Below are 23279 nucleotides of genomic sequence, written 5' to 3'. Positions count from 1 at the left end.
ATGCACCAAAATATTTTTTACATCAAGACATTACAATTTCAACCTTTAAAGGGGGAACACCTGTTCGTTATAGACCCTCAATTTATTACCCAATTTTGCGACTCAATATGATCTAGTAAACCAAGTGATTTGTAATAAAATAATTTAGCCAATTAGCTTAAATTATTCCCAAATCACTTTTACAAAAGACTCGACTAATACACTAAGACTCACTTAAGACCTTGATGTTGAATTCCACCCTAGCTTTGGTGTGACGCTGGAGAGATAAACTTTGTTGATCATTCATGTTTAGAAACATAAATAAATCAGTTAGACGAAAAACCTCCTAGGATGAAATTCGTTGCCAAGATAATAGACTTATCTAGGTTGTTACATATATACATGGTTTTACTAGCATCATTTATATTAACATTTTGCAGAATGGGTTTACAACTTTGATAAACTGACCACTGATGATGATGAATTTAGGATGATGTGAATGCTCGAACATGATGGAATCCCTTTGCGAAAAAGTGTATTGCTATAGGGTAGTTGACATAGAGTGGTCAACACTCTGGTCAAGGAATTCTCCCAGTTCTCCTTTTGTATGTAGTCATCGGACAGCCAACTCCAATCAGGAAGATGTTTCCTAGCAAGGATCCCATCTACAAAGGTGGTCTAGTGCTTACTGCAACACTGCAGAGCGACTTTCACTAACTCCGAGTCAATCTTAGTTTCCCCAACAATTGCAAGCTCTCATCATGAGCTTGTTGGATCCTCGTGAGGTAAGATGTCTTGTCTTAGATCTACTCATTTTGATGCTTTTTAATTTCTCCTGCAACACCATTTCCTTTTTTCCATTTGTGCTCTAATAAAGATCAGTTAGAGCTACTCACATCTGACGTCTTATACACTTCCCTAATAGGCGAGGAATTGTGTGTTCCCTCACACCATCCAAAATTATAGACCTTGCTTTCATATCTTTTAGATTATGCTCTGCTGCAAGGTTTGTATATAAAGGAACTTGAATGTCTGTGTTCACAAGATCTCACAAACCATTCATTTTTAGAATCATGGTAATTCGCTCCTTCTAGGGATTGAAATTAGTAGCCCCATCCAACTTGTCTTCATATTGCAAACTGCTTAGTGATGCCATCTTCACAAATCGACTATGGTCACAAAACCCATCTGCAAAATTTAAAAATAATTTTGTTTTGGTAAAATGGAGAAACTCACTGCTACAAACCCTCTCGATCTCAGATATCTCTCTTAAAGTTATCTAGAAAGCTTTGATACCAAGTTAAATTTCCAAATACTAGCCTGATTTATTTTCTCACGACAATTAATTTGATTCCCAAAAATTTATTTGTTTAGCAAAATAAACATTGAATTACTGAGAAATTAAAATCACTGGCATTTTTAACTTATATATATACATATGCAACATAATTTAAATCAGAGAGATCAATTAGACATTGCAAAAATAACTCACCCACAACAATTCTTTGTCATCTATTAATAAAGAAAATTTGGGTTTTTGACCCATAGAGATATAAGGAAAAATACAACTGGAACCTATAACTTGGTGCCCACAGGATGAATTCAGCCACTTGGAAATCAACTTATGAAGGAAATCAACCTAGAGAAATTGGACCCAATCAATTTGTTGGCAAGCCAACCCTTCGTCCTCCCACGCATTGCTATTGCGCCTTAGGGAACTCAACCTCCAACAAATCGGCTACTCCAATAAACTCGACTTTCCTCTCTTTAGTAACTTAGGCCTACATTCTCCACAACTTGACTTCCTAGATTCGCCTTCAAATTCTCTCGTACTTCTCTCTGCTTGTGTTGACTGAGCCACTCATACTAGAGAAAATCACTCTCTCTTGTTGTGACTCACTCTCTTGAGTTCTTGTGTGTCTTCACCTCTTTGTTAGGTTTCTTTTATAATCTTTGTCATCTATTAATCAAGAAAATCCAGGTTTTCGACTTATAGAGATACACAAGGAAAAATATGACGGGAACATATAATTTGGTGCCCACAGGTTGAATTCAGCCACCTGGAAATTGATCTCTGAAGGAAATCAACCTAGAGAAATTCAACCCAATCAATCCGCTGACAAGTAAACCCTTCGTCCTCCCACGAGCTGCTACTTGCGCTTTACCGAACTTGACCTCCAGAAAATCGGCTACTCCAGTAAATTCAACTCCCCTCTCTTCAACAAAGCAACCCTGCATTCTCCACAACTTGACTTCCTAGATTCGCCTTTAGATTCTCTTGTACTTCTCTGTGCTTCCATTTACTGAGCTACTCACACTAGAGAAAATCGCTCTCTCTTGTTGTGATTCACTCTCTTGAGTTCTTGTGTGACTTCACCTCTTTGCTGGGTTCTTTTATAATTTGCATTAAACCCAAATCCCTAACCCTAATGTCCCTTCTAGAGGATCTTGGATATCAATGGGATTATTTCTAAGTCACTTAAATAATTAAATTATTTATTCCAAGAAAATGACCTAATAGTCTGCAATAATTAATTGACTTTAATTATTGTGCTTTTCCTAAGTTAGACTTAGGAATGAAGACATAAATCACTTACTCCACCAAGCAAGCACCTAGAGAGGCAATAAATCATCTCCCACATGCTAAGACACCAAACTAAATAATTGACTCTGCTTAATTAAATTCATGGCTTAGGATTTTAATTTATTTTTGCCAGAAAATTTAATTAATTGACACTTGAGGGAATTAATAAATTTTCCACCCTCTAATACTTTAGCTATGGTGTCTAAATATGAGAGACCATGCACCAAAATATTTTTTACATCAAAATATTACAATTTCAACCTTTAAAGGGGGAACACCTGTTCATTATAGACCCTCAATTTATTACCCAATTCTGCGACTCAATGTAGACCAAGTGAATTGTAATAAAATAATTTAGTCAATTAGCTTAAATTATTCTCAAATCACTTTTACAAAAGACTCGACTAAAACACTAGGACTCACTTAAGATCTTGATGATAAATTCCACCCTAGCTTTGATGTGAGGCTAGAGAGAAAAATTCAGTCGATCATTCATGTTAGAAACATAAATGAATCAATGAAACAAAAAACCTCCTAGGATGAAATTCGTTGCCAAGATAATAGAATTACCTAGGTTGTTACAGACATACATGATTTTACTAGCATCATTTATATTAACATTTTGCAGAATGAGTTTACAACTTTGACAAACTGACGACTGATGATGATGAATTTAGGATGATCTGAATGTTCGAACATGATGGAATCCCTTTGGTCAAGGAGTTCTCTCAGTTCTCCTTTTGGATGTAGTCATCCCACAACCAATTACAATCAGGAAGATGGTTCCTAGCAAGGATCCCATCTACAAAGGTGGTCTAGTGCTTATTGCAACACTTCAAAGCAACTTTCACTAGCTCCGAGTCAATCACAGTTTCCCGAACAGTTGCAAGCTCTCATCATGAGCTTGTTGGATCCTCGTGAGATAAGATGTCTTGTCTCAAATCTGCTCATTTTGATGCTTTTTAATTTCTCCCGCAACACCATTTCCCTATTTCCATTTGTGCTGTGATAAAGATCAGTTAGAGCTACTCACACTTGACGTCCTATACACTTCCCTAATAGGTGAGGAATTGAATGATCCCTCACACCATCCAAAATTATACACCTTGCCTTCATATCTTTTAGATTATGCTCTGCTGCAAGGTTTGGATCTAAAGGAACTTGAATGTTTGTGTTCACAAGATCTCACAAACCATTCATTTTTAGAATCATGGTAATTCGCTCCTTCCAGGGACTGAAATTAGCAACCCCATTCAACTTGTCTTCATATTGCAAACTGCTTAGTGATGCCATCTTCACAAATCGACTATGGTAACAAAACCCATCCGCAAAATTTAAAAATAATTTTGTTTTGGTAAAAAGGAGAAACTCACTGCTACAAACCCTCTTGATCTCAGATATCTCTCTCAAAGTTATCTAGAAAGCTTTGATACCAAGTTAAATGTCCAAATATTAGCCTAGATTTATTTTCTCACAACAATTAATTTGATTCCCAAAAATTTATTTATTTAGCGAAATAAATATTGAATTACTGAAAAATTAAAATCACTGGCATTTTTAACTTCTATATATATACATATGCAACGTAATTTAAATTAGAGAGATCAATCAAACATTGCAAAAATAATTCATCCACAACAATTTTTCGTCATCTATTAATCAAGAAAATTTGGGTTTTCAACCCATAGAGATATAAGGAAAAATACAACTGGAACCTATAACTTGGTGCCCACAGGATGAATTCAGCCACTTGGAAATCGACTTACGAAGGAAATCAACCGAGAGAAATTGGACCCAATCAATTTGCTGGCAAGCCAACCCTTCGTCCTCGCACGAGCTGCTATTGCGCCTTAGGGAACTCGACCTCCAACAAATCGGCCACTCCAATAAACTCGACTTCCCTCTCTTTAGCAACTCAGGGTTGCATTCTCCACAACTTGACTTCCTAGATTCGCCTTCAAATTCTCTCGTACTTCTCTCTGCTTGCGTTTACCGAGCCACTCATACTAGAGAAAATCACTGTCTTGTTGTGACTCACTCTCTTGAGTTCTTGTGTGTCTTCCCCTATTTGCTAGGTTTCTTTTATAATCTCCGTCATCTATTAATCAAGAAAATCTAGGTTTTCGACTCGTAGAGATACACAAGGAAAAATACAATGGGAACCTATAATTTGGCGCCCATAGTTTGAATTCAGCCACCTGGAAATTGATCTCTGAAGGAAATCAACCTAGAGAAATTCAACCCAATCAATCTGCTGGCAAGCAAACCCTTCATCCTCCCACGAGTTGCCACTGCGCCTTAGCGAACTTGACCTCCAGCAAATCGGCTACTCCAATAAACTCAACTCCCCTCTCTTCAACAACGCAACCCTGCATTCTCCACAACTCGACTTCCTAGATTCGCCTTCAAATTCTCCTGTACTTCTCTGTGCTTCCATTTACTGAGCCACTCACACTAGAGAAAATCGCTTTCTTGTTGTGATTCACTCTCTTGAGTTCTTGTGTGTCTTCACCTCTTTGCTAGGCTTCTTTTATAATCTCCATTAAGCCCAAATCCCTAACCCTAATGTCCCTTCTAGAAGATCTTGGATATCAATGGTTGAGATTATTTTTAAGTCACTTAAATAATTAAATTATTTATCCTAAGAAAATGATCTAATAGTCCGCAATAATTAATTGACTTTAATTATTGTGCTTTTCTTAACTTAGACTAGGAAAGAAGACATAAATCATTTACTCCACCAAGCAAGCACCTAGAGAGGCAATAAATCATCTCCCACATGCTAAGACACCAAACCTATGTAGAATACCTTCCGAAGCTACCACAAGCTTCGACATAATAGAATGTGGGTTGTGAATTACAAACAAGTGAACAATGTGAGGGATACAAGAACATCCTCTGCAATCCATTGTTGTGGCATTTGTTTAGTAGAGCAATGTGAGAGTATAATGGTAATAAGGATTAGCGTGATCCTCATAGTCTTACCCAACATATTTTTCAAAGGGGATTTTTGACCTTATTTTTGTTGCATATCTTATATATGTAAATTTTAAAATATAGTTCCTGTTGTACTTGTTTCTCGTAGGCAGTTCTTGGCTGCAACATTACGTCAAGAAACCAACTCGACTAGTCTTTAGGTTCAAGTTGGCCCTTGAACCAGAGGGGGCTCCCTCAATAGTTACGAGGCCTTGTTTAACGCTGTTCACTGTCATTGGACAACAACCTATGAAGCACAATTGCCAGATTTATGATTTAATTTTGGGTGGTTGTTGATGATTGCCCAATCTCTGTTTATGAATAAATCCCTCTTGCAGAGTTCTTGGTCAAAGTGTCAGCATCTAGTTTGACAGAATAACTTGACTTTTACAGAATTTGACAGAAGAATATGAAAGAATTCATGATAATTAAGCAGTCATACTGAATACTTAATCAACCAGACAGTGAATGCATGTAGAAGATTTCTACAGCCAAACATAACATATTCAAGAGATGACAGAAGGCAATAATTAAAAGATGTAGAGGAGCTATCTCGGACAGACTGTCCAATAAACTAATCTCTTTAAATAATTATAACTTTGTAGGGGATTTCAGAGAGATTGAAACTCAATCTATTCTTACCCAGAATCTCCTATGTTACTTTGAATGTGTGCAGAAATAAGTTATGAAAACACTAGAAAAACATACAGGAAACACAAATTCTGTCATGAACTGGAGCCAGAAGGCTTTAATTAGGAATTTTGTAATAAAAGTTTTACAAAGATGACAGGGTTGGCATCGCCAACCCTTTTACATTACAAATGAAACAATATATAAACTAAATCTCTCCTAAACTGTTACAATAATTCTGTAATAAAATCCTGAATAATAACTAAAAATAAAATAATATCTCCAATTTATCTGCTGGAAACTTTAAACTGTTTATTAAAATCTGGAATTGGTTCACTAGAAATCTGTCAACTTCCCTTTTCTCAAGGTCAATTCTGCCACCTAAACACCAGCTGGCACACAACACTTTTTCTCTTTGATATCTCTGTTTGTGGTAAGTAAAAGCCTTAGTGAAATCCTCATACTTTGTAACTGCTTCATCATTTTGAAAAGTAGAATATTCTTGGAAAACAAAAGTACCCCTGATCGCACCATTTCCTAGTCCATTTGCTCCATAGTAATTGCTATTGTGAGAACTGCCAGAAGCAACAGAAGTCCATCTGCGAGATTCTGGTTCTGATACAACCCAAGGATAAACAGAAAATCCATCTCTTCTCCATGGAATACCTTGATCACCCTGCCAATTTATATCTGGCATACTTGTAAATCCCCTAGTTGAAGTCACTGTACCCCAGTTCAACTGTGCATGAGAGTTGCTGGTTTGCCCTGTTTTACAATATAAGTGTTGCCAAACTGCTAACTCAGAACTTTTGCAGCACCTCACTGTATTTGCTGCATATTTGTGCTACAGGAGTCCTGATGTCTATGTAAAATCCTATGACAGCAGTCTATGAAGGAATGGAATGGCAATAAGAAGGTAAATCATCAAGATTGGAAAAGAGAGCTGGAAATAATACTCTGCCACACAAGCATTGTCATGACTATCCTCCATCTTCATTAATCCCAACTTCATAATAATGTTGTTAGAGAGGCAATTCCAAGCTTTCATAAACATTTTGGACATGCAAATGGAGTTGTTAGGCTTCAACAAAACTGCAAAATTTGACCATCAACACTTTTATAGCAGTCTGCTTCATTTCTGTATATTGGCGCTGTAAAATTGTGTTTTGAAATTGTAGCTTCATAGAGGGTTTAATCATGACTTCCTCTTTTCAAATTATGAGTAATCATCCTTTAATGTTTGGTTCTATAAATGTTTCTCTGAGAAACACAGTGAGCAAGAACCAAATCAACCAGACATGCACTAAAACGCTCTAAAGATAAAAATTCAATTATAAAACATTAGACTGAATTCAAAGACTTCAGTGCTACTTAAAGAAATTTGGCCATATGGTCAAAGTTCCTTCTTCAGATCAGTATTCAAAAAAAGTTTGATAACCCTCTCTTCCACACCAAAAGACAAAACTGTCTCCTCCTAATTGACGTGTGACCTCCATGGTTTTCTTTACTTGAGCTGCAGCATAAGCATAAACACGTGCATCTGGACTTATAGCAGTTCTATGCATGTAATCCACGATACATGAACAAGTGTGCTGTTTTCAACAAAGTATGAATGCCGGATTCTTCCTGAAGCTGTTTTGTAAGAGCCACAACTGCATCTAGATTGGCATTAGACTCCATGAGTGTTTTCCAATCAAGAGCAATGTCATGGTCATGAAAGCACCTGTTGTACTTTAGTAAAGAAAGAAGGTTTACAATGGCTTCTGTTGCTTTTATAACCTGCGACCTTTCACCACACTGTGCCAAAACAGTTATTGCAGCTACAACATTAATTTGAAGCCGTTTACCTCCATCTTGATTTTCAAGGTATTGCAGAAGTCTTTCCATAAATGACCAGCTTTGAGAACGTGTGAGAAATATAGGGCTTGGCTAACTATGCTCACTTGCAAGTAAATAGCAGCAGTGACCTCTTATCCCACAAATATGTTTTTTCTTTTGAAGCTTTCTGACAATCTCATATTTGTGTTCTGGGAAGACACCCGCAAAGGTGCAAACCCATAGCTGCTATTTACAAATCCCTCCCCAGAGAATATAGAGAGGGCAAGAGTATCCTCTCCATTGACACCATAGTAACGAACTTCGTTGGCCGCAAAATGTTCCAGTTTGGATTGCCCGAACTTGATCTCTGTCAAGCCCACTGGATTCAATATACGTTGATGCACATACTGATCATAATTCATTCCTGTAACTTTCTCTATCACTCTTCCAAGAACCATGTACCCAACATTGCTGTAGTGTATTGCTGACCCCGGATTGAAATCCGGCGGTACACTTTTCATGTAGCGAATGGCCTCATTGGCTGTTGGAGGAGAAGGGCAACCTAGTGATTGTGATGCATAGAGAGCTGCAGGGATTGTGAGTACCTTGATTTTGGATTGTATAGAGTTCCAGCCTCCCGTGTGTTGCAGTAAGTTCTGTATGGTTATATTGAATAACCTTTTGTCCACAAAGGCACTGCGTGGAGGTTCCAAGTTCTCCAGCAAACGAAATGGTTGATCTTCAAGACTCAGCCTCCCTTCCTGAACAAGTTTGAGAATGGCAGTCCCAGTGATGACTTTGGAGAAACTATTATATCTCATAATACTTTTTGTAGTGACTGCTTCACCGTTGTTGCGATTGGCATTTCCAAAAGCTCTGAAGTATTTGAGGTGGCCTCCCTTGGCCACAGCAAGCTGAGCTCTCCCGGAGCATTAGCCCGATGCATTAACAGTTTCATTACTTCATCAAATGTTTCGATCTCCAATGAGTGATGGCCACTAGTAGCTTCTGAAATGAGAAGGATCAGAGCAAAGAGAATAAGAATAAAAAAAACGTTAGGAATCAATGCCTCTGCGATCACGTTTCTCAGCAATATCATAACTGGCTGAATTCAATGCCTGATGCATTCAGTACAATGAAAATTCACACAGCCCCTCTTGCTAAGGCTTTTTCTGCTATGTTTGTGCTTTGGATCCCGTTGCTGTTTGTAATCGCAGCATCAATAGCATCTATGTCTGCTAAAACAGCAGCTCTTGCTCGTGGAACAGCAGATAGTTGGTTCAGATCTTGATACTTTATGCCTTCAGAGGCTTCCCAGGCAGTGAAAACATCTGGCTCGACTGCAATGACTGCGATCAATCATGATAAGTACATTTAATGACCTCACCCCTGAGACAACCAAGGAACTTCAACTCTGGAATACTTTGAACCTATGTCCAGCCTCATGGAAGGCAATCTAAACCCAAGCCTTAATTTAGGAAAGTGATTTTGAATGAAATAACAACAGATGCAGGGGATTGAAGCCATCAACAGAAGGGGAAATAGGAGTGTTGTCCTAAAACCATTTAGTTTTTTCGAATAGTTTGTCTGCATATTTGATCTCCTTCTGCATCCGTCGATTAGTAATGCCACCATGACCAGGAATGCTGCCCCCAAAATCCTTAATTTTGAATGCCCCCTTTGAAACCACTGGCAAAGAATCCTCCAAATGGAGCTGTACTTGATGCAAACAGATCATATGTCAATGCAGTCACTGAAACCATAAGTGGATTTTGGAGGGAAGGGGGTGGGGTCCATAATGGTAAATGGTTTTTCGCTTGGGGTTACCGAAATCCTCCAGATGATGCCACGTAATCAAAGGTGGTTTTGTCAAACTGCCAATTTCGGGACCCCCCTCTCTTATCAAACAACTTTTGAATGAGGGGGTCCGAAATTTTTGTTGCTGTTTTAATAATTTAAATATATAAAAAAACTTTATAAAAATATGTAATTATATTTTACAAAATCAAATATATTTAAAATTAATACTAATGTGAATATAACAAATGATTGAAAAATTAGCTAATTTCCAAAGTTTTGTACCCTTTTTCACTAGATCCTCTTGTGTAAGAGAAAGTTAGAACAGTTCCCTAGGTTATTACCTGCAGCCTCTGCCTAGTGTGCTGTTCAAAATTTTGATATTCACCACCATCTAAACGGAAGGCAATTATCAACTATAATGCTGTTATTATTCTCATGTGCTTATGAGCATTTCAAGCCTGGTTGACAGTGTGAGTTCCAGGTTGGATGTCTTCATTGAAAAGCTTAAACAGTCAATTATAAAAAAATAGATCCTACACATTAATCAGGAAACCCTGTTTCTCCTTGAATCTATAATATTATAACTTCTGAAATATACCTGTTGATATTGGCCCCTGTAGTTGAATCCTAAATCAGAACTGTTCTCAAAAATTGGTTTTTAGCTTTTCATGACAGATAGATAACTTCTTTCCCTATTTATTGTGAACTTACAGCTCTTAAATTCTGATAATATTTTATTTCTAGGTGTTTTCTTCCGCTTAAACTTTTCCATTTCCTGCAACGACCTAATGAAAATCTGTGACAATTTTATGGCAAGTCAGAGATCTGTTTTTTTTTTAATATACACACATACAAATCTGCTATATGTTGACAGTTGGCCTGCTTTTTCACCACCTTTAATCTCTCATCATTTTAAATATTTTAAGGATTTTATCAATGTATATATATTTAATGTCAAAATGGTCTTAAGATGATGCCAATATTACTGTCCTATATTATCTACAGTTCATTTTTTTCTGCATTTACAAGTTTACAACACCAAACCCACATGAAGAGGAAATTCCTAAGCATATTTTTTACATTTTTTGATTCTCTCTTGAGGGTGCTCAGAATTTTTTATGGTTCTCAAGCAACTATGATGGTAATTATTAAGTTGATATATTTTGTGTTAGACATTGAATCATATAACTGCTTTTGTTGTTTTACGCAGGCTTACCAAGACTTGCTTTGATAAATGCATTGAAAGAAGGTATGTAATTCTGTGAGATTGTCAGATTGAATTTATTTATTATATTGATAGGGTATGTTAAAAGAGTGACTTGTCTTACACAGGATTGCAAAATTGGGATATTTCTAATTGAGCAGAGCACTATGGTTGATGGCCTCTGCTTCCATTTCTTTGATATGCCTAATTTGGATTCTTGTATTTGCTTCAATCACTATTATCTTTCTGTCTGATTGTGCCAGAAAGTCATGTAGGTAATAAGGATTAAGCAGGATTAGAGGTATTTTTATAGCACATGACAGAATTAAGATAAATATATTTGAATTTCGTTTAGATATTTTTATTTTCACAAAGGGATGATTTATTTGAAAGGTTTTATGGACAATAAGATAACGACCAGCTTGGCATATACTGATGTCAGAAATTCAGATGAGATTGAAAATCCTCAATGGAAGTACTCAACACTAAAAGTGATTGAAAAATGCAGCATAGATGGTAGCTTCATTTTAATCCAGTGAAAACAATACCCTTTGTTGATGCCCATCGAGTTAGATGTCTCTTCTTTTCAGATTAGTTCAGGAAAACAGATTTTTAACAGATCCACCTGACATCCCTTTTTTTGCAATGAGTTCAGGAAACATTGCTCTCTATTTAAGCCTTTGCCATGGTCTGCCTCTTCATCTGGTCCTGATGATGAACCACACTTGTTGGTTCGAAAGGCGTCGGCCAAAAAATTCTCTAATGTGATTCTTACTGAAAGACTTTGTTTAATTCGCTATGGATCACAGAAGCTTGAATACAGAAACATATCTTCCCGAAGTAAGGTAGAGGGAGTTATTGAAACATACTTTAAAAGGAACACTTCAATGCCTTTTTTAACCATTGTGGACTGTCTTTTTCATAATTAAAATATCAATCAAGTCTTGAACCAGAAATAACGTTTTCTATCAATCTCTCACTGACTCTTTCTGTGATTTGCATTGATGAGCTGTAGTGATTTGTCTCTCTAGTTTGGAAGATGCTCTCTACTCTTACCCCTATTCCACTTGATGTTGATAGTCCACATGTGCCCCCACACTTGGCTTTTGCCCCATGAACTGCTGGTTCAACAAGGAATGTACACTCCATGATAAACATCTCTGTTTTGCTTTCAAACATAGTCCCCACTCTTTCCCCCTCTTTTGGAAATCCTACTGCTGCCTACTCTGCCTTAAAAAGCAGGATTTTCTTCCCTCGTGGAGTTGTAAGCTTTGTGATGCTCTTCACTATTCCCCAAAACCCATTTGTCACACCTTTTTCCCAAGGTACAGCGCTTTCCCACCCAGATCCAGACCTCCAGTCAATGTTCGTTTATATGACCTCTCTTTGTGCTGTTCCTGCGTATGCCCCTATCTTCTTTGCCTCCCACCTCTAATCATCTTTTTTTCCTTTGGAAACATCAGATGTACAGTTAAGTTGTGAGCAGTAGCAAATCAGCCGACGAGGAAGGCTTCGAAGCTGACTTCCTGAAACATTGTATTCACTCTGTTGATTCTCATGTTGCTGATTTGTTTAATCATTTTAGTGAGAAGGTTTCCACAGTTAAGCATATTGCTGTTCAGAATATTTTTTTTTTTTAACTGAAACGGGTGTTTTTATTTATGAGAGGCCGAAGCCAGATCACGCATTACAGTTCGCTGCTACAAACAATACATTTCTTTGCTTTTGCAAGACCGCCTTGCCCTTTTAGGGAATAGTTGCCATATTCGGTACTCCTGCATTTATGCTGATCATGCTCTTTTCGAGATTACATCCTGCGTTTGCCAGTCTGTTTGCTTCTGTGTTTAATTCTCTGAGGATATGGAAGAGTTGTACTGAGGAAAAGTCCTTCATGAGTCTGTTCACTCTTGTAAGCTGCTTGTTTAGTGCTGGATCCTTGAGCCCTTTCTTGTTTATTAGAGATTTTATCAGCAATTCTGAGTCTCCAAAGACTATGATTTCCTTTGGGTTTTCTTTTCTGGCCAGTTGACAAGCTTTTAAAAGACTGAGAATTTCTGCCTGATTGTTGGTTTTAAGCCCAAGTCCCCAGCTGAAGTCCTCTTTTCTCCCATTCGGGAGGTAGATAACCCCCCCTGCTCCTGACCTGCCTGGATTGCCTTTCGAGGCTCCGTCAAAGAAGATAGTGCATTTTCCTTGTGATTTCCACCACTTCTGGAAACTATCCAAGGTGTCTCTAATCTGCCAATTTTCCTTATGAATTGGGCGAGTGAATGCTGAAGGTCTCGGCGTGGGGGAGAAGCCATCCAGCCAAGCCCTTTCTTCATTTCGAAGGGAGCTGTCTTTGACATTGGATTGTTTCAGAGTTTCTATTAGGAGTTTCTTGGCCTGCTCCGCTACAATTTCTGCAGTGATTTCTTTTTGATTGAAGACAGTTTCGTTCCGGGAAAGCCACAACTTCCAGCAGACATATTTTGGAGCTGCAATCCACACCTTATGCCAAAGAGATTTATCAATGATGTTATAGGGGTATCGAGCTTTCCAAGACGAGAACATGTCTGTGATCGTACAATGTGCTGGGGGTCTAACATTCAGCCCTGTCAAGAAGCTGGTCCAGGCCTTCTGTGCATACTCGCATTCGATGAACATATGAACTGAGGTTTCCAATGCATTTTTGCAGAGTGCACATCGATGAGGGCCAACAATGTTTCTTCTGCACAGGTTATCTCCAGTCAAGATTTTGTTGTGGAATAAAGTCCAACAGAAGAAGTTGATCTTGGGAATGCTGAAGTTTTCCCAGATCTGCTTCCACACTGTTTCCGGGTGCGGAGAATCCTTTTTACCTTGCATCTGTAGGTAGCCTTGTTTGGCTGTGTACACCCCTGTTTTTCCCCATCCCCATGAATCTTCCTCATCCTTATGCACTGGAGCAAAATCTGTAATTGCATCTGCGAAAGTTTTTAACTGATCTTTTAAGTGACCAGCACTGCCAATTGCCTTTGTTATCCCACTCTGCTATATCCTCGATTTTCCGGATTCCTTTTGAACTTAACCAAGCTCTTAAATCAGCAATTTCATTAATGGCTGAAAGTGGAGGATGACCCATGATTCGATCTCTCCACAACAATATATTTTTGCCGTTCCCTGGAATTTTATACAGATGAGTTCTGAAGAATTCGATCCCTTTACAGCAGAGTCTCCAAACCTGCGTTCCTCTAGGAGAAAGCGTTGGATTGAAGGAGGTGATCGACTGATTTTGGAGGTACTTGAGATTTAAGAGCTGGCTGATAGGGTGCGTTGGCTCGGTTATTAACTGCCACAGAAGTTTACAACCCAAAGCTAGATTTGCTTGCTGGGGGTCACGAATTTGGAGTCCGCCTTCGGCTATGGGACGCTTCACTGTTTCCCAGTTAATAAGATGAAAGCGATTGCTATTTCCCTTCCCACCGTTCCACAGAAAATTCCGCATTAGACATGAGATTTGGTCTGCGATTTGTCTTGGAGCCATCAACAGAGAGGCTTGGAAAGTAGGCAAGGCTGAAAGCACAGAACGAATTAGAGTGAGCTTGCCGCCTGTGGTGAGCCAAACGCCACCCCACGCTGCAATCTTTTTTTGAACTTAGAAATCACCTCCTCCCACAAGTGATTGCGGTTGGATCCCATCGTCAGAGGTAAACCAAGATACTGTATTTTATCCCACGCTGCATAGCCTTTGAACCCCAATTCGTTGGCAATCCTTTCAATTGTTTGCTGATCTGTATTCCATCCGTAAACAACACTTTTCCTCTCGCTGACTAACGCTCCGGAGATGCTGCAGTACTTTTGGAGAATGGTTTTGAATGAGTTAGCGATTCTCATGGAAGCACCCCCGAGTAGGAGTGAATCATCGGCAAAGAGCGCGTGATTCACTGGGGCTATACCTTGCACAATTCTTATCCCAGGTATGGAGCCGATTTGTTTCTCCTGAGTCAGCTTCCTGCTTAATGAATCAACCATCAGAATGTAAAGAAAGGGAGAAAGAGGGCAGCCCTGCCTCAATCCCCTGGTGGCTAGAAAAAACTCTGCTGGTCTGCCATTCACCATTGGGGCGATCCAGATGTTTTCAATGCAAGCTTTGATTAGGTTTATGAAATCCTGATTGAATCCAAAGGCTGCAAGAACCCTGAACAGGAAAGAACGATTAACTCGATCAAAAGCATTACACATATCCAATTTGATAATCATACCTTGTTCTTTCCGTGTTTGACTGGAATGGAGGGCTTCTTGGATCTGAATGACATTGTCCAGGATTTGTCTGCCTTTCACAAATCCACCTTGGGCCGGAGAGATAAGCTTTTGGAGAAGGGGCTTCATTCTGTTAGCCAGCAGTTTGGCCACGATCTTGTAGGATGAATTGCAGAGTGAGATCGGCCTGTATCTGTCGAAGGAGCCTGGATTTGTTTCCTTGGGGATTAAAGCGAGAAAGGTGGAGTTTATTCCTCCACCCACTTTTGCCTTCCTCAGGATTCCTCTTATCATTTTGAAGAGATCAGTTTTGATTATCTCCCAGCAAATTCTATAAAAATGAACTGAGAATCCGTCAGGTCCTGGAGCTTTATCTGGTTCCATGGACCAGACTATATTAGTTATCTCTTCTTCCGTGACTGGGCTCAACAGAGAATCATTATCTTCCATGCTGACAAGGTTTGGAATGGTTGTGAGAAACTCTTCTGCATCCTCCTCATTCCCATTTCTTTCCGCACTTAGGAGATTCTGAAAATGGTTTACCGCTGCTTCTTTGATTTGAGAAAATCCTTTGTACACCTGACCACTAGTGCTGGTGATTTCTGCTATATGATTGCGTGAGAGGCGAGCCCTGCACTGTCTATGGAAGTATGTGGTATTTCTGTCCCCAGATTTTAGCCACAGGCTTCGAGACTTTAAGCGCCAATGTTCTTCTTCATTTCTAAAAGAGCAGTATGCATTCCTTTGGGCAGATTTTTCATTGGCTAAGTCTGTGGGAGAGGGATCTTTCTCCTCCATTTCGAATTGTATTCTTTCCAACTGAAAAACTGCTTCCTTCCTCTGCCTAGTGGGGGTTTGCATAGATTTCTTTATCCAATCTTTAAGAGCTTTTTTTGTGTTTTTTATTTTTTGTTCCCACACAAAGCTTGGGGATCCGAGAACATCTATCCTCCATGCTGTTTGGACTGTTTCAAAGAACCCTTCTTTACCTGCCCAGAGAGGGCTGAAACGAAATGGAAGGGGGCCAAGATCTTCTTCTTCTTTTATGCATAAAAGGATTGGCTTATGGTCCGATGTGAGCTTTGGGAGGATCTTGGAAAAAACTATTCTGTTGTCCATCATTAATGAGCTGCTGATGAGAAATCTGTCCAACCTAGCAGAGATTTGATTTTCTCCTGTTCTGTTGTTAGTCCAGGTGTATTTGCCTTTCACGGGTTTGAAGTCAACTAAGTCCCACTGCAGAATCAGGTTTCCCACTGTATTGATGAAAGGATCCCTAGAGTAAATCCCTCCTCTTTTTTCTTTGGGATCTAGAATTATATTCAGATCACCGCCTATGACTATATTTGTGGGGTTGATCTGCTCTATATAATCCAAGAGTGTCCTCCAGCACTCTCTCTTTTCTTCATAATGAACAGGGACATACAAGTTAAACAGAGCAAGGGAGAGATTGCTTACAGTGTGGCGCAGTTCTGTGAAGATCCAATGTTGGGTCTCAGAGAATCGCTCTAATGAGAAGGAGTTTTTTGACCAAAATGTGCCTATTCCTCCTGCCGAGCCCCTTGCACTGACAACCTTTCCTGAATCATATTTCCATTTCATAATGCTAGTGTTTAGAAGGGCTTCCCCTTCTATTTTTGTCTCTTGGAGCATAAGGATGTCCGCGGTTTCCATCTTCAATAAGTCTTTGATAGCCTCTGCCTTATTGGGGTTACCCAGTCCCCTACAGTTCCAAGAGACCAGCTGCATCATTTACCACTTGATGGAGTGGGGCCTCCTCCCTTGGACGCCCTCGGTCTTGTATTTCTCCCGATGGACATTTCAATGGTAGTTTGACTGCCTAAGGTTTTCTGCCGTTCTAATTCTTCTTCCCTAGTTTTCTTGTTTGTTCTTCTTCCCACTTTCTTTGATGGCCTTTCAAATGTTTCCTCATCAGATGAGCCCATGTTTTCTAGGTTCTTCTTCTTTTGTTTTATGATGTCAGCATAAGAAGGAGAAGGGGTATTGCTAGAGTTCGGATTTGGGATGTTACCTGGCTCTTGAATGTCTGCATTATTCATCTGTGGTGGATCTTCCTGCTCGGCCTCTGGAGGATCTGCCGGTGGTGTAAGAGATTCGAAGGGGTTTTTGTCTCCTGCAATGCTGTTAGCTTCCCTGCTTCCACTGTTTTGATTACTTGCATCTTCTTGCCCTGATTTGTTCCCTGTCTCTTTTGCTTTGTTTTTGTTGTTCTGCCTGTTGCTTGCTGTTCTCTTTGCTTGTTTCCACTGCTCACCTTTTTCTTTTTCTGCTGTTTCCTCATTTTTTTTTTGCAATATCTTGCAAAATGCCCATATTCATGGCAATGTCGACATTTAAAGGGCAGTTGTTCGTAATCTAGTTCTTGAATATGCGACCAATCTGCCACTGAAAGTTTGATGGCTTCAGGAAGCCCGACCTCCAGATCGACTTCCACACAGATGCGTGCGCAGGAGAACTGATCCTTCCTCGGGGCCTGATCAATATACCTGCCTAGGGCATTGCCAATGGATTTCAGCGAGCTCTGACTCCAGCAGTGGAGAGGGAGGTGCGGGAGGCGCACCCAAACAGGGACGGCTGTGGGCACATCTTGAGCAGGATCAAAATTTGGAGACCATTTGTTCAAATATAACCCTCGAGGGCCCATGAAATAAGGTCCATTTCTGAAAATCAAGCTTCGGTCTTCCCCGCTGTCAAACACGAAGACGAAGAACCCCTTGCCTACAAAATGGCTTTTTATTCCTTCCTTAACCAGTGGGATCCAGTTTCGATTGACCCATTCATCTACTGCCTTCGGGGATGGCCATAGCCCTGTGAACTGGCCGATGAGGCCCCTTTCGGCTAGGTTTAGCGCTGATCTACACACATCATCTACTGGTAGAGACACCGTAGGGATGCTGTCCAACTTTTTTACGAACTTTTGTTGCGAGAGCGAGATCGGCCGCTTATCGGTTGCAGCAACAAGGGCACAGAATGCATCTAGATCTGAAGGCGAGAGGGGATCGCCTCCATTCGCCATGGACGGGGATTGAGGGGCGGGGGTCAAAGCAGGGACCCCATGCACCAACTCAGATCGACCCCCAGAGCTGTCAAAGCGCGATTGCAGCACGAAACCTGAACCTCTTCAATCCTAAACGCCCCGCACACCGAAGATCTCACCGAAGAGCAGAGCTCCACGCCCAGATCGGGCAGGGCAGAGCCGAGCCCAAGGGAAGCAGAGCAAGCACGAGATTTCTGATGCAGAGCCGCGCGCGCAAGTTCGAGAACGTTTTTTCAGAATATTTTGGAATAAACTCTGTGTCAAGGTTTGAAACATCTTAACGTTTCGAGTGGAAACTCCACCGATCATCTGGGACTAGAAAAGCATAAAGATGAGAAACAAGTTCAGAGAAATGAGAATATAAAGGACAGGGCCAGAAGACCACGGTTGAGTTGTGAGATAGCCATTAGGAAAAGTCAACAAGGAAAAGGGGAGCTGATATAATTAAATCAATAATAGGATCAAAATGTGGACCAAAATTTGATATGAAAGAAATTAATGTAAGCTAAAATATGGGAGAGGAAAGGGGGGGAATGATATAAATTAAAAAAAATAAGATGATTAAAATGGGGACCAAAATTGTTTAATCATGTTGTTTGTTCTGGAGTCCTGCAAGCTTGGTCCAGTGCATCACCGACATGATCCTTGGATTCGGGGTTGACTCAGACCCAAATAACTACAAAACCATCATGATTGGACACACCTTCGCCAAGTTCTATGCTAGTGTTCTTCACTTGTTGCTTTAAATGAATTTTGGAGGAGGCACCTGATGGCTGGAACACTGGTAGGTTTTCGCTCGGACTACATACTGCTGATCACATTTTCACACTTAGGGCCATTATTGAGGAGGTTTGTCATCGTTCTTTGAAATTCTTATGCTGCTTTGTGGACTTTTGGAAAGTGTTTAGAATTAGCACATCTTGAGAGAGGCCTTGTTTTAGAGGCTTTGTGATATTTGGCATTTCAGAGATGCTTTTGGCTTCTATGATGAGACTCTATGAGTTGGTTAGTGGTTGCGTCCATACAACACATGATCTTTTGGATTTCATTCGAACTACCATCAGAGTAAAGCAGGGGTTGCCCTCTCTTGCTGACTCTTTTTGGGATTTACATTGATGAGTTTCTTTGGGACTGTATTCAAGATGGTGATGGCCATCTTCTGTACCATGTGTTGATATCTCTTCTTCATTTTCTTGGTGATTTGATCCTTTTGGTCTCCTCCCTTGAGGTCCTATAGAGACAGATGAATGCCTTGTCCAGCTTCTGATCCGTAAACACGGGATTTATAGTCCACATGTCTCATCAAAATGGATCTCTGTGGGAAGAAACAATAATTCTCTGTTCTCAGTGCAAACTTCTCTTGCTGTTAAACACCAACAGGCATAGCAATATGGTTCTGAGAACTGTGTCTTCAGACTTGTTCACTTCTCTGATTGTGTAACTTTGTGCATGAATGGAATCCTCTGCTTCTGAGATGATGAATTATACTGCTTGGTCACTTGCTTGTGGTGGCCATACCATTGTCCAGCAAGAGGAACAACTCCAACTCCAACTCCGTTGTATGGTGGGATGTGTGAACGCAGCTGAAGAACATGCTCGATTTCAAAACCAAACACATCCTGCACTATACAATGTTTTTATCTGCTGGAAAAATGATTCAAATTCTGCTGTGTTAACAGTAAAGGTAAACAATGCACTCCACATGCACATCACCACCAGGCTTTTATATTGCTGTATGTGGATAAACATCTTGGACAGAATCCAGGGTACTTTTAGCTCTGTTCTCTGTGTATGAATGGGCTCAGTTCGGGTTTGGTATCAATGGCAATTACTTATTCACGTTTTCAACACCATAACCATGGGGTATTAAACAATGTTTAATTTATAATTCATATTTGCAACCTTCAAACGATGGCTGTAGGTGGCAGTGTATTGGTGCTTGTGACTTACACAGAACAAGTGATTGCTGTTGGACACATAGGGAGCATATGCCTGTGAATATTCATCACAGTGAATACAACGTACTATCTTGTTTAAATATGAATGTCTGCAAGTGAATGGGTAGATTGGAGACACCTTGGATTCATGCCTTAGTGAATAAAATTAGCCATGGCTCAAATTATGGCTGTAGTCAAATGGAATTAACTCAGCACAGCAGAAACTAAATGCTAGCAATTTAGCATTGGACTGAGTTTTTTGATGCATGTAGGTCAATGCTGTCAGGCTTGAAGGTGATGTTCTGTGGATGAATTCCCATTGTTTAACAGAGTATACCCTGAGCTTTAGTCAGAGGAGAGTGTGGGCAGCAGTGTAGAATATCCCAGCAATCCCAACCATCAATAAACAGGCTGTGGGAGGCAACACGAATTGAGATTGTGGCTAGCTATTAATAAGAGGTGGAATTAATTGTACAATGTGGCTTCCCCCATGGTTATTCACACCAGTGTACAGAGGCAACCAACAATCAGAGTGCCTATCAGTTAATGCATGCTGTATATGCATTTAATTTAAATGGAAATACACACATTATTCCAAAACTGTAGCAAGCAACAGAAGCCTGATCACACAGAAATGAATTCACACCATAAGACAGATTTTTTTTTACCCCCGAAACCAAAATGGAGGCACCAACAATTTGTTGAAATTCTGATGTTCTATGCTGTAACAATCACTTATTTCAAAAATTCTTTATGCTGCAATATTAGATAAACAGTTGTAGATAGAACCAAAAAAAGCACAATAGAAGAAAACCAAGAACAAAATGAGACACAGAGAATTTAGGTCCAATGACCAGGGCAAAACCCACAAGGGGAAAACCCAACCAGATTTTTCTTCTATTAGAAATCAACTGTTCAGCAGAGATGCATAGTACAATGAAAGATCAAGAGAATGAGTAAGTTCACCCAAATCTGAACAAGCTGTAGCATGAAAATCACTGGTAGCAGCAGCAGATGCACATTGAATCAACTTTCCCTTCAACTGAATCAACATTGAAACACTGTAGCACTGAATCAACATTGGCTCACCAAGTTCTGCTCTTACTCTCCAAGTCTCTCTCTTTCAATATTCTTCAACTCTCTCCAACTATTTCTCAAGTTTGAATTCTTCTTTCACAATGCACAATTAGTAAGAAGATAGGATGAGAGGCACATGTATAGGAGGAGCGAGGGGTTTGAATCATAAAGGAGTAACTGACACGCATTGAGGGAGAGTTACATATGCCAATGAGGGAGTGTGACTCATGCCATTAAAGAGAGAAATGCATGCCTTTGTAACTTTAGCTTTTAAGAGAGTGGGCCTAATGGTTAAGAGCATGCGTTTCCTCCTAAGAGCTATGTCACAAGGTTCGTCGAACATTAACTTTTAGGTTCGAATTTTGGCGAATCTTAAAAAAATTTTGAGGTTCGGCAAACCTCATCGAACCTCTCAGCCATTGACCAAGTCCGTAGATCAAATTCATAATTTCATGTCACAACTCAAGATTATAATTTATCCTTGCAGTTTCCATGTCCGTGAAAACATTTTTTTTTTGTTTATTGATGTTGTTTTCTTACTATTTTATCCTATAATTCATTATATATATATATATATATATATATATATATATATAATGAATTGTAGGATAAGGCGAACCTCATCAAAAAATTCGAACTCAAACCGAACCTAATCATTGTCGAACCCGAACTCAAACCCGAACCATGTGACATTGCCTAAGAAGTCACAAGTTCAAAACCAGAGGGGGGTAGAGTATGTATGCCTTCGTAGACTTAGCAGCGAAATTGTTGTGCGGAGGTGGGTCCCTTGTCCCACAAACAAGGGGGTCTCATCACCAATTTGGTGTCTGGCTTGGCTTTCACCTTAAAATTGGATAATAATAATAATAACATATGCATTAAAGAGTGTGTAAAAAGAATCTTTTATGACATGCTTTTATTGAGTGTAAGAGAGTGTAAGAGCATTAATGAGAGTGTAAGAGGAATATGTCATGCCAATAATGATAGTGTAAGAGAACATTATTGAGAGCCATGATTGAGTGATATGAATTTCTTTTTAATAATAATACAATAGTATCATAAAATAATAATAAAATTAATGATAAAATATTAAGTGAAGATTGAACTATTAGGATTGATTAATGATAAGAAGTAAATTTTCATCAACAATACTTGATTACCAATTGATGCAGAGTGATTTACTATCTTGAGACTTTCTAATTTTAGACTTTCCATTTTAGACTTTCTATTTTTAGAAATTCTATTTTTAGGCAGTGCAGGGCTTGGTTAGGAGGATTGCACACTTGGAATGTGTTGAAAATTGGTAGCTCATGGACGAATTTCTAAAAATAGAAAGTCTAAAATTAGAAAGTATCAAGATAGTAAATCACCTTGCATCAGTTGGTAAAATCACTTCTTATCATTAATCAATCCTAATAGTTCAATCTCGACTAAATATTTTATCATCAATATTATTATTATTCTCTTTATGGTATCATTATTATTATTATTAAAAAGAATTTCAAGTCACTCAATCATGGCTCTCAATAATGTTCTCTTACACTCCCATTAATGCTCTTACACTTTCTTACACTCATTAAAGCACGTCATAAAAGATTCTCTTACACTCAATAAAAACATGTCATAAAATATTCCTCTTACACACTCTTTAATGCATATGTTACACTTAAAAGCATAAGTTACAAAGACATGCATTCCTCCTTAATGGCATGAGTTACATTTCCTAAATGGGCATGAGCTACACTCCTCTTGGCATGCAAGTTACTCCTCCTTCGTGGCATGGATTCGTTGCTCCTATATAAATGTGCCTCATTCTTTCTCCCCTCACCACTCATGCATTTTGAGAGTATGAACTTGTGAAAAAGAGAGTTAGAGTGATTAGAGAAGAATTGTGTGAGAGAGAGAGTTTTGAAGAGTCAGAGAAGATCTTGATGAGCCAAAGCAATTCAGTGTTTGCATCAACTACAACTATCAAAGATCTTCTTCAGATTTGGG

General features: G+C 39.3%; 1 protein-coding gene across 1 annotated transcript in view; it reads left to right on the top strand.

Annotated features, from left to right (window-relative positions):
• Positions 1-23279, top strand: part of LOC149196590 (mitochondrial import inner membrane translocase subunit TIM10-like) — a 111118-nt gene that overhangs the window by 34607 nt on the left and 53232 nt on the right. The window contains exon 4 of the mRNA XM_089405578.1: positions 10998-11036. Coding sequence (XP_089261704.1) covers positions 10998-11036 — 39 coding nt within the window. The remainder of the gene's footprint in view (positions 1-10997; positions 11037-23279) is intronic.

This window comes from Pinus tabuliformis, chromosome 2_2 (genome assembly GCF_031772625.1).
Source record: "Pinus tabuliformis cultivar Carrire ecotype Pingquan chromosome 2_2, CPIR1, whole genome shotgun sequence".
NCBI lineage: Eukaryota > Viridiplantae > Streptophyta > Pinopsida > Pinales > Pinaceae > Pinus > Pinus tabuliformis.
The sequence above is the reverse complement of the archived record's forward strand: the minus strand, read 5'-3'. Positions and strand labels throughout refer to the sequence as shown.